Raw genomic sequence first — 12,935 nt, 5'->3', positions numbered from 1 at the left:
ATAAAGTTAATAAATAATTAAAGAAATTTTTTTTAATAATAAAAATATTACTATTCCACACCCTCGCCTCGCCATCTCAATGGAATGGACGACAACGATGACACATGTGTAGAAAGACCATCAAACCCTCATTTTCCTACTTTCTTGCCCCTTCTAAAATTTGGGTACCCTTAAAAAACGATCGAAAATACTCACACCTTTCTAGAATGTGCCCATAAAATGTAGGAAAAGAAACATGCAATTGAGAAAGAAAACAAAATAAGGGAAGAAACTGCAAATTTTTTTTCATATTTCCTAAGAAGAATTGAAGCACGATTTATAGACCTAGAAAGCCAATGTTGGATGACTAACATAGGTCATAAAGTTAATAAATAATTAAAGGAAAGTTCTTTTTAATAATAAAAAAAATTAGACACACGTGTGGAAAGACCATCAAACCCTCGTTTTCATACTTTCTACCCCTTCAAAAATTTGGGTATCTTTTAAGGCTCAAACTCACAAGAAAAGGTAAGGATAAATAAAGAGATATCTTCTTGTTATCCCAAACAATGTGGGATTCTCCATTTTTCTTTTTCTTTCATTAAAAAAATAAGAAAATTTTCACAAACAGTTACATACTAAAGTCCAAGAACTAAATTATCATAAAACTAAAAGTAGAAGAACTAATTTGTTACAAACTAAAATCATAGATTAAATTATTACTTTTGGGAAAGCTTTGAACAATTTTTTTTTTTTAACAAAAAAAAAAAAAGAAAAGGGAAAAGATGGGCCGAGGTTTGGCGGGTCGGGTATGGTTCAGGGTGACCCAAAAAACCAAGTTTGAGCGGCCAATGGATAGCGGCGAGAGGTATATTGTTGGAATAATTTTCTTCGATCGGCGCCACTTTTAATTCTCACTTCCAAACGCTCAAAATAGGTTTACCATTAACCAACACCTGCTCGATTCTTCTCCAACTTCCAAGTTCCAACTCAATTCAGGGACAAGATTCCCTTACTCCACTCAATTTGTGCAGCGGATCATTGCATTCGCCTCCTCAGGAGTTTCAATGGCCTCCAAGTTCGGTTTGGCCGGCGGGTTGCCGGAGCGGCGAGTCCGCCCGATTTGGGACGCCATAGATTCTAGGCAATTTAAGAATGCTCTCAAAGCTGTAACAACACTTCTTGCCAAATATCCGAATGCTCCTTACGCTCTGGTAATGAAATACAACCCTTCTCTTTCTGCACCTGATTCTGAATCCGAGTGATTTCGTCTTCTTTGTGTCTTACTGACGGTTCTCGCTTTTGTCTTTGACATTTCTTGATAGTGATAAGCGTTAAGCGTATTCTTGGGAATTTGTATCTGTTACTAGCATTGACAGTGTCAATATGTACGTTGGATTAAGTCTAGAGCTAGGAAGCTACTTATTTCTATTCTCTCTACTGCCACAATACGAGAAATGAAAAGAGAATCACTCTGATAAGATTTCAGTCTGCTTCCATTACTGTCTGTTACTAGCATTGTGTCAATACGTACGTTGGATTAAGTCTAGAGCTAGGAAGCTACTTATTTCTAGTCTCTTCACTGCCATAATACGAGAAATGAAATGTAAATTACACTGATAAGATTTCAGGCCGCTTCGATGTTTCATCAGTTTGTTAATTGTTGCTATCTTGACGAGGTTCTTTAAGTATGTAAGAGATTGTAGGTTACTTTGATTAGGCTCTTTTCTAAGTCTAGTATAACTCCGTTGGTGCATTAAAAATTTAGAATGCGTGGCTGTGTATGAATGTTTAATTGTTGAGTAGGGTTGAAGGTAATGGAGCTACTTGAATTTTTTCAGGCACTTAAAGCGTTGGTTTTGGAAAGAATGGGGAAGCCTGAGGAAGCCTTATCTGTCTGTTTAAGTGCCAAAGAGCTATTATATACTAATGATTCTATCTTGATGGACGATCTTACTCTGAGCACGTTACAAATTGTTTTCCAGCGGCTTGACCACAGTTAGTAGAATTCACCTAATTCAGTTGATGTATATCCATGGTTTCATGTTCTTCACTGTGAGTTATCTCATTGTTCTCCGTGCAATCAGTGGACTTGGCAACTAGCTGTTATGAATATGCATGTGGAAAATTTCCAAATCACCTTGACCTGATGATGGGGCTTTTCAACTGCTATGTTCGTGAGCATTCATTTGTTAAACAGCAGCAGGTTCTTGTCCCACCCTTGCCACCTTTTCCAAACCCAAAAGTTTATTCATATGTTGGTTTATTTGTCGACATCGTTTTTTCTATTGACGCTTGAATGACCAGAGCCTCCGGCCCTTCTATTACGCGACCGTAAGATTTTGTTACGTTTCACCTATTGTTTTTTAAAGCGCCTTTTCCTTTTTCTCCTTTTCCTCACAGACAGCCATCAAGATGTATAAACTTGGAGGTGAAGAAAGATTCTTGCTCTGGGCGGTTTGTAGCATCCAATTGCAGGTTCTACTGGCTGTTTGTTACTTCTTGCATTTACTTTTATTCAAGAAAATAGAAAAGGTCCAATCCTTATTAAAGAAATAATAACAATAATAAATGAGGGGCAGAAAAAAGGGGCAGAAAAGCAAAAAGCACGAATGAATTCTGGACAAATTCATGAACAAATTGTGGAGATATGTTGTATGGGGGTAAGTATGGAAGATTTAGGATATTTTACAATTATGTAGCTGTTGGAATATGTGATCAGACTCTTGGATATTATTCCCACGGAGGGAATGGAGAGGAAACTAGAAATCCCATTGCTTCACATTAGGTGGGGCCTTATACTTGAACCCACATGCCTTACCACGGAACACTTTCCTGGGAGCTGCATTAAAACTTTAGGTTCTTGGGTGCTGGAGCTTCCAGTTTAATTCACCTATCAGTACTCTACCAATTCCCTTGTCAAAGCCCCGATCAATGTTGAGTTTGTAGACTTCTTGAAACATTGTGACTTTGTTACATTAAAAGCTTGTTATAATTAAAACATATGAGGTATGGACTTCCGTATCAAAGTGTTCACTCCTTGTTTCCGCCAATATAATCTTCTATGTAAGTTAGAGAGAATGGGCTTCTTTTCTAATTTGAGTTTAATAGATTGTTCTACAGTTACTGTAATATGGAGATTAACATGACCATTCGCTCGAGAAAGCGAAGTTGATTCTTAGATCTTGATTATGGCATCCATAAGCAATTTGCTTATGCTGCAGTTACTGAAATTCTTACAGGTGCTTTGTAGTGATGGTGGGGAAAAACTGTTGTTATTAGCCGAGGGTTTACTCAAAAAGCATATTGCCTCTCATAGCTTACACGAGCCTGAAGGTGCAATATTTTCTTTCTTTTTTGTTCTTATTCCTTCTTTGTTGTAATACTAATAACCAGTACGGAAGGTCCTTCTTTACAATCAAAAGTGATTTTCATCCATATTAATTCTCACCTATCCTTGTAGCTATTATGCTCTACATTTCAATATTGGAACAACAAGGCAAGTATGGAGATGCTTTGGAAGTTCTCACTGGGAAATTAGGTTCATTATTAACAGTTGAAGTTGATAGACTTCGCATACAGGTATTTTCTGAAGCTTTTTTCATCAACCTTAAACAACAAAATTATATGAGAACAACATGATGCAATGGAAAATAATAGTGAACTTTCTCCATACCACTTATTCAGTTCAAAGCTTTCCTATATTCATGATTTCAGAAGTTTGTACCAGTTAACTGAATCAGTTGTAGTCTTACCAAAAAAAAAAAAAAAACTCAATCTGTTGTAGACAAGGGTTTTAATCAGTTATTTTCACTTCCAAAGAAAGTATTCTGCATGATTATAAGTTATTCAATTTCGTCAGTAGTATGACAACTTTTTGTTTGAATTGATACTCACTTCAAAGAAATTGACTATGGATGATTATTCTTAGTCTAGGATTGCAGAATATATATTTCTGAGTCCATCCCTTATATTCATTGCAAGAAGACGGTGATGAAGAAATATCTGGAATACATTTCGCCACATTTTGATTTGTTTTCCTTCTTTTCTTCTGTGTAATGTGTGTGCGTGTCTTGACCTTGGTTTTCATCGAAGCTGTAAGATTTATGAAGTGAATGCAGCTCACCCACCACCACGTTGTCATTTTCCCCATTATTCAATCAAGAAAAATATTAAGATTAGCCATGTATGTTAGTAGGCATTCATAAAGTAATGAGCTCACTTGTATTAGTGCACTTTGGCTTCAAGTTGACAGGGGAGGCTTCTTGCTCGGGCAGGTGATTTTGCGAATGCTGCCAATATATTTCAGAAAATCTTGGAGTTACGGTATGCTTCCAAATCAGCATGTTTGATCAAACATAATAATGGAAATACTTGGTGATGGTAGTTCATAGATCCTAAAAATGTATTTTGTGTTTTTGCATTTTTTTTATTGTCCGACCTTAAAGCTTAATTGTTTGTCGGACAAAGTCTGATAATAGAAATATTTGGTGATGATAGTTTGTAGAGACCAAAATTCACATTTCTCCGCTCTCTGTCTTATTTCTTGCATGGTTTAGGTTTGTCATGTCCTGACTGTATAACAGTTACGTTATTTGATCTTGTTAGTGATCTCATCTCAGGCTTAGTTTGGGTTTGCTGTAGCTTTTGAAATAATTGCGGTAAGCTTTGCTTTCTGAAAAGTCAGTTGTGAAAGTAAAATAGTATTTGATAAATTCTAATTTTAAATTAGAAAAACTAGATAGGGTGTTGGATAAATTAATACTAAATTGGTGTAATTTAATTATATGAACCATAGTAGACTTATTATTTTAATTATTTTCACATTGATAATTAATTTATATTTTATTATAATATATATATTTTAAATTTTATATGATTTGAATTTCAACTAATTCTGTATGATCAATCTAAATTATTTGACAAAAATTTAAGAAAAATGATAAAAGATTGAATCAATTAAAATTTGAAAATATATGTGAAAAACATATTAATAGGGAAGAATATTATTATAATATATTTATTTAAATGGTTAAGAAATTAGCAGACTTTTAGAAAAGCTGAATCTAAAAGCTACTACTTTAAGCTTCCACATACTAAAAGTAATTCTCTTAGGGGCTGTTTTCAAATGTAGAAAATGAACTAAATTATTTACAAATATAGCAAAATGTTACTGTCTAATAGTGATAGACACTGATAAACACTGATAGACTACTATCATTTATCATTGATAGACACTGATAGACTGTGACATTTTGCTATATTTGAAAATATTTTCAGCAGTTTTGGCATTTAAAACAATTTCCTTTCTCTTAGATTAATTAATAATTTGATTTACCAAACAATGAAAGCGGTTAAGATTTTCTCAAAATCACTTTCTACGATTGCAAATGCAATCCGTAACGGAGCCTTAATATACTACTAAATCTCATCCAAGTATTCACAATTATTTTGCATACCTTGTCATCCAATTACTTGTCATAATCATCTTAAGTAGTACTTGATTTACATGGTTTACTATCCATATAATTGTCTGTTTATATAATTCTGTTTCATGTTCATTTGTTTTTTTGCCTCATGCATACTTGTGATACAGACCATTACAACATTCAAAACCTCATGCTATATTCTCAGTTAACACCTCCCAACCCTAACCAGCATCATTCTTTTGTATGTACCCGTGTGCATATATGAATGTCTACTGTCGGTTTACTACCATATTGCTGTATGCTTACATTTACCACCCAATACCCATAACGACTATTCTTTCTGTTTGGCAGCCCTGATGATTGGAAGTGTTTCCTACATTATCTAGGCTGTCTGCTGGAGGATGATAGTAACTGGTGCACTGAACAAAGTGTTGATCCAATTCATCCACCAAAAACGGTGCTTTGCAAGATTTCACCTTTGGCAGATGACTTGGTACATATCTATTTTCTGAAGTTCTCTGCTTATTGCATTGATGTTGCTTTAAGAGTAGGCAGCTCTACTTTCTGATTCAATTTATCAAATTTGGTGATGCAGTTTGACTCCCGTATATCAAATGCATCGGCTGTTATACAAAAACTACAAGAAGATAGTAACAACAAACTTTTAAGGGGTCCATTCTTGGCCAATCTTGAAATTGAAAGGAGAAAGCACATGCATGGCAAGGGTGATGACGAAAAGTTGTTGGGGGCTCTTACCGATTATTATGTCAGGTACATTTTGCATTTGATTTCCAAGTTCAAATTTCAATTTCTATTGTTTTTTTTCTTTTTGTACTTTTTTTGTTTTCTAGGTCTGTCCAACTTGAGTGCATCTCTCTTGATTGGGGGCTGCTTTTTGTTGCAACTCATTTTAGATATTTTTAAGATATAAAGAATTTAACATAATCTTCATTCTTATATACTGCAACTGATACTATAATTTTAAATCAGACGTCCTCTGTTCAGATTCAGGCTATCGTGCAAGTTTGACTCCTTGACCTCAAGGCTGTATTTTTTGTCTGTGTTCCTGATGAAGTCGTTGTTTCAAATAATAATAATAAAAATAAAAAAGAGAATAAAGAACTGCTTTTGTTGGAACGATATCGATAACTTTAATGGCAAAATATTGTTTTTGTGTGTCATGAGGGAAAAGGTTAAACAACCTGGGGATTGTGAAATTTCAACCATTTGGTCAAAGTTAGATTGTTGGTTTTCATGAGGTTATAGGATTTCATTTTTTTGGGTAAGAAACTGCGGTTTTATTAATAGACCAAGCTTATAATTACACAGTGACAGGGCTCAAAAAGAGTTAAACGAGATTATAGGATTATGTTTTAATTTCATCCATGAATGATATCGTGGTTTTTATTTCTGTACAAATGATACTTTGGATCCCGATCACAGATTTGGTCACCTAGCCTGCTTCTCTTCTGATGTTGGAATGTTCCTTGAGGTGTTAGCTCCTAATAAGAAGACTGAATTACTCGAGAAGTTAAAGAAAATCACTCCCTCCACGTCTATCATCACAACTAAGGCCCTTGGACAGTCAATGACGCTTTTCAAACTACAAGTTTTGAGTGGAAATATGTTCCGTCTTCCAGTCTCTGGTGCGTCCTTTGATTTCATTCCATTGATTCTTGTGATCTCTATGTGATGTATTAACACGAGAAGGCCTACAAGCTATGCACTAGGAGCTACACTAACGATGTAGCATTAGGAAAAGATAATTCATAGAAAACTTGAGAGAAGTTGTTATCTTTAATTTGTCTAATATCATGCCATTTATCCAATGAATCCGAAGTACTTTAGGGGGGTAGATTGTTGAATGCACTTTCTGATGCAAACTTTATCACGGAGTTATATTTTATGTCATAAAAATTGACATATTATGCTGTTCATCCCAGAACTTGAGTGTTGTGTAGTACAGATGGCAGAGATCTACTGTAAAAACCTCCCACTTTCAAAAGATTTAGATCCTCAAGAAAGTATGCACGGGGAAGAGCTTTTATCACTGATATGCAATCTGCTGGTTGAGGTTTGTTTATATCTTCATGATAGATGAGTTACTTTATTATTTAGTGATGTATAAAGTGTTAACAGATAATTATCAATATATTGTACTAATATAATTTATCAAAGAAATGAATTAGCTTTCTTGTCTAAATTGAGAGTATTTCCCCCCCCCCCCCCCCCCTTTTTTTTTGTTTTGCTTTTCGTTCTTTGGATACCTAGAATCCCGCCAGCCACTTTATGCTTAACAGGAAAGATTTAGAAATAATGTCTTTTGACCCTTTTAATTTTGTTAAGGTGGCCCAAGGGGGGGACCCATGAATTGACCACTTACCATTTGTCACCTTGCCATCAACCCTTTTAGTTGAGCTACTTTATTACATTTAGTGTATTGTTAACAATTATGATAATGTGGCAAATTCGCCTGTTCTACACTGATGATACAAATTGGTTTTGGTGTAGCTCTTTTGGCGTACGCAAAATTTTGGCTACATTATAGAGGCTATTCTGGTGTTGGAGTGGGGCTTGACCATCAGAAGGTTAGATATTCTTATCATTTGAATCTACAAATGCCTTTTTCATGATTCATTCATTCATACATACATATATATGTGTGTGTGTGGCGCACACACGTATATGAACGATCACAATGAACGATCTCATCCCCCATCCTTCTGTTCTCCTTTGTTATTCAATCTTCTGTTTCTTATTAAAAAAAAAAAGAAAAGAAAAATTAACATTACAATTACTAGGACAATGATCATGCATTCTGGTTGGCTCTCTCTCCCCTTCTCTCACACGCACATGGTATGAGCTGATGTGTTGGCAGATTCCAATTCTCTTATCTAACTGTAGATCTAATTCTCATTTTTGGCAGATATGTTTGGCAGTACAAGATCTTATTGTTGCACCTGTATTCCTATTTAGGCGCTTTTTCGTCAGCTTATGAGTGGTCAGTATCACATTTGTTAACAAGTTATAATCATGCGATCAATGTTTTAAATGGCTCATGAGGCTTATGCCTTGCCTCAAGGTATAAGGCTTTAATTCTTAGCCTCAAGACTTGCCTTTGTGGTCCAATATGGAGGAGACTTGGACCTGTGTGAAAAGGCACTAGACCTTAAAATCTCCACGGTTTGTATAGTGACCAGAAAATAAGATTAATTTACCTCATTTTTAAAAAATGTAAAGGTTTGAGTCACTACAATTTAAACTATTATTATTTTTACTACTTAGGCTTTAGAAGCATTGAAGACAAGTTTATAGAACAAGTCAATCCTATCGGTGGTGACAATAGTGATGTTGAAGATTTTTATTTAACTATTATGTTTTGCAATACACAATCACACAAATTTAGGATTTGCAAAATGTTTTTAATTAAAATTGAGGCTTACGCCTCCCTCACCTCGTTAAGAGGAAAAACCTCTGTTTTAAACATTCCATACGATAATTTAGTGCTTTCTTTGTTTTTGTTTTATATTCATTTCCTCTTTATTTAGCTATGCTAGGAAGAGAATTGACTGTATTTCTTCTTCTAGGTACAAATTGTTGGATGTAAAAAATATCCTGGTGGAAACTGTTTCTCACCACATTTTACCCCAGATGTTGGTATCCCCTCTTTGGGTAGATCTAAGCAATCTTTTAAAGGACTACTTGAAGTTTATGGATGACCACTTCAGAGAGTCTGCTGAACATACATTTGTTGCGTATCGCCATAGAAATTATTCAAAAGTAAGTAAAACTATTAGCTTTATAGGTTTTATATTGGAAAAAGTTGACGAGCAAGACCCGCGAATTTTCTCTATTAATATATACTCAAGTACATTAGTACAATGTGCTCTCCCTATGTTCTGCATGCTTGAGAATGCACTTGTCTTGTCATGTTTCTGGTGTTTTTCTGTATTTTCTTAGAGCTAGATGCTATTTTTGGGCATTTTCAACCTTTGTCAGCTTGTGCAGATATAGAAATTTCACCAATGGTACATTACTACATTTAATAGTGCGATATAAGTAAAGAAATAAAACTAAATACAATCTGTTGTGATCTGTTTTGACATTCACTCGATACCCAAGTTTGTGATAAAATTGATTCAAACTGATCTCACTCTATTGTACTTCAGGTTATTGAATTTGTTCAATTTAAAGAACGGTTGGAACACTCTAGCCAATATCTAGTCGCAAGAGTTGAAGAAGCAGTTTTACAGTTAAAGCAACATGCACATAGCATTGAAGAAGAGGAGGTACTACTTTTACAAGTCGTGCCATCTTATACATAAAACTTATTTGGTCTTAATGTGTTTGAGGCCTACTGATTCAAGATTTCTTCTTTCTTAGGACACTCTTGCGAACCTGAAATCTGGGATTCACTTGGTTGAGCTTTCTAATGAGATCCCCTCTAAACCTCTGACATTCAATGAAGATTTTCAGTCACGTCCGTGGTGGACTCCAACATCAGAAAAAAATTATCTTTTAGGTTGATATTCTTTTATCTTTTATTTAAGTTAAGTTTAGACTTGTCAGTAGGTAAATGAAGGAGCAGTAACATTTAATTTTGCCCCTTTCTTTAAAAATAACGCGGTGTGTAATTTGATGGTAAATTTCTGGGATAAGTTCATCAGTAAATTTGGTTGATTCAGGAGTAAAGGCTTGTTGGCTGTTATAATCTAAAATTTGATTACAGGTGTGATTCCCATCCAGAGAAGTAACAGAATATCCCGTTAGGCTTGAATATTTATGTTCTTTCTTAATGTCCATAATTTTGTAAAACGTATTTCAGAGCAGTCCCATGCTCTCTGATTTCCCGTATCTTTTTGTTTCTTTATTTCCATTCTGATGACATCAGAATTTTCTATTCTGTTTTTGTGTCTGATAGTATTTTCTTGGACTACGGTGACGGGTATTATTTGTTCTCAGGTCCTTATGAAGGAATTTTCTATTGTCCGAAAGAGAACTTGGTAAGGAACTCCCATGTTTCATTATTGATATTCCCTTGTTTGATTAACTGACTTGTGCCGGGAAATTCTTGCCCCAACTTGTTTTTTCTTGAGCTTTTTGGTGTTTTCTTTTGTTTTCTTCCCCTCTCCTTCTTCTGTCGCTCTAACTTTAAGAACATTGAAACTAACAAAAATGAATATGTCCGTAATTATGACTTTTTCCACTAATGTAGAACCAAAATCTGGAAGTTGGTGTTAGGAGAAATGTGGAGAGGAGATCTCTTCTTCCTCGCATGCTTTACCTTGCTATTCAGAGTGTTTCAACATCAATTAAGGAGAACTTTGAGATTAATGGTTCTCAATCTGATCCTAAAATCTCCACGGAGCTAAAATTTTTGCTTGAGAGCTATGCAAAATTGCTGGGATCTACTTTTGAGGATGCAGTTGAACTGGTTACGGGGGTTTCTAATGGACTAAGTTCCTGTAAGGTTTGTTCCTGTTTGTCTTTAAACATAAGAATTTATTGTTGAACTTAAACAATTTAGTAAAGTAGTTCCTGAGCTACAAAGCCTGCTTTGTGTGTAGACTCAGACGTTATTGATGAAAACAGCAACTTATCTGCAAGTATTCAGGTCTATGGCTTTTGTGACTCTTGGTTTTCGATTGCTTGTTTTGTTATTGTTTGATGGTTTTTAGAATTATGTAAGTTATCAAATTTTAATAAGTTTGAGCACGTGACTTATTTAATTTTTCAAGTCTTCACTTCAGGTTTGGATGCATTAACTCCTAAAATCTGCATCTTGACATGGACTGATGTATGTTTTTGCATGTTTGTTGGTTTCTTTATGTATATAGCGTGTATAATAACTAAAGACGCCTGAGGAGCCTGCTGTCAGTTTATCACAGTGACTCAGTTATTTTGTTATAATTATTTTGTGAATTTCTTCTTGCAGGATTTTGGCCACAATTTGGCTGAATGGTTTAATTTTGCTGTTTTTCTAAACGCATGGAACTTGTGTTCTAATGAGCTACGGGGAAAAGATGCTGATGGATGTCAGTCTCGTACGTGGAATATTGTCGATTCTCTTCTGGAAAAGTACATCTCCGAGGGAGTTGGATCCTTGGAGTCCATAATCTTCACTCCTTACGACAATATACGCACCCTCGTGCAGGTGGTCTCAGAGCCGTTAGCTTGGCATGGCCTTATACTCCAGGCCTGCATTCGATCTTCTCTTCCATCTGGTAAAAGAAAGAAGAAAGCGGGAGCAGCTGCTGAGCTATCCTCTTCTCCTCTATTTCTTGCAGTACGGGACTCAACACAATCTTTGTGTAGTATTCTAGAGGTCTTGCTGAAGTGGTTAAAAGGGCTTGTCAACCAATCAGAGGAAGGTAAATTAGAAGCCATACTCTCGTCTATTCGTAACAGTGGAAACAATGGACCTGGGCAAGTTTTTCATACGCTCGAGACTTTGACGTCGTCCATGAACAGTACGGAGCTTGGTCATAGGATTACCGAAGCATTGAAGTCTTGGAATACTGTAGATGTTGCAAGAAAGCTTGTTACCGGGAAGCATGTAGTGTTAAATGAGTTTCTAAAGATTTGTGAATCAAAATACAAATCACTTCAGAAATTGAAACAGCAAATATCTCAAATCTGAAGGTGCCAACTTCACATTCCCGATCGGTGCCGCATCTCTCTGGTTGCATTCAGCCAAAATTGTAGTCGGCTCTGGAAGAATATCGAATTTTGAGTTCAGTTGTGTATTTCAATCAAGATTTTGCTCAGCAACAAAATTGGTGTGCAAGGTGGTTGATGTAATTTGACTGCTGGCCCAAAGAATTTATCTTGATCTCTGTTGGTCCTACAGTTTGATGGGGGCTGAAACCAAATAAACAACTTTTTCTTGCTTTATATTTGAGGAAATTTTAGATTTGATTGATAGCTTTATGGCGCAAAGCTTAAGTTTTGTAAGTTCCAATTTGTTCGTCATTGGTTTTGGTTTCAGCTCATAAGTGTGGTCACACAATGTTTTTTAGTCTATTCGAAGCTGGATGTTTTGGAAAAATCAACATTACTAATTTTGTATAGAGAAAAAACTGCAAAATGCAAATGAATGAGCCAAGGTCATTTGAATTCCTAAAATTGTATTCTCTAGCCTGTGATATTACCAAATAATGTGTCTGGAACAAAGTAAAAGCAGGAGATGAGAGCGGCAAAAGAAGACTCCTATTAGTCCATAACATTGATAAGCCTGAGGAGATAGTTTGATTTTCTGACATATGATTAGATTTGAAGGACTTTTGTAATTTTCCTCCCACATTCTACGGTGCAAAATTGTGAGCTACCGTGTTATAATTTTAGGAAATCAAACCTCTGATTTCTCAGGTAAGGTTTAAATATTATTTTAGTTTATGTATTTTTTTTGTTTTGATTTATATATCTATAATTTTGGTCACTATACTTTCAAAATGTTCATTTTGGTTATTGTACTTTAAAAAAGTGATTATTTTGGTTTCTCAATTTTCATTTTTATATCATTTTTTA

At 35.2% G+C, this 12,935-nt stretch overlaps 1 protein-coding gene across 1 annotated transcript; it reads left to right on the top strand.

Annotated features, from left to right (window-relative positions):
• The first annotated feature begins 862 nt into the window (after positions 1-862).
• LOC120088281 (Tetratricopeptide repeat (TPR)-like superfamily protein) lies at positions 863-12,533 on the top strand. Its single transcript, XM_039045465.2, has 19 exons — positions 863-1,193; positions 1,821-1,977; positions 2,067-2,185; positions 2,383-2,457; positions 3,222-3,315; positions 3,443-3,561; positions 4,235-4,305; positions 5,760-5,901; positions 6,004-6,179; positions 6,852-7,054; positions 7,352-7,482; positions 7,920-7,996; positions 8,335-8,409; positions 8,996-9,188; positions 9,578-9,697; positions 9,792-9,930; positions 10,371-10,411; positions 10,624-10,878; positions 11,344-12,533. Exons 1-19 carry the CDS (start codon positions 1,047-1,049, stop codon positions 12,046-12,048), a joined length of 3,039 nt encoding a protein of 1,012 aa, XP_038901393.1. The 5' UTR covers positions 863-1,046; the 3' UTR covers positions 12,049-12,533.
• The last annotated feature ends 402 nt before the right edge of the window (positions 12,534-12,935 follow it).

The sequence above is a fragment of the Benincasa hispida genome, chromosome 10, assembly GCF_027475165.1.
Source record: "Benincasa hispida cultivar pf3 chromosome 10, pf3_genome.v1.1, whole genome shotgun sequence".
NCBI lineage: Eukaryota > Viridiplantae > Streptophyta > Magnoliopsida > Cucurbitales > Cucurbitaceae > Benincasa > Benincasa hispida.
The sequence above is the reverse complement of the archived record's forward strand: the minus strand, read 5'-3'. Positions and strand labels throughout refer to the sequence as shown.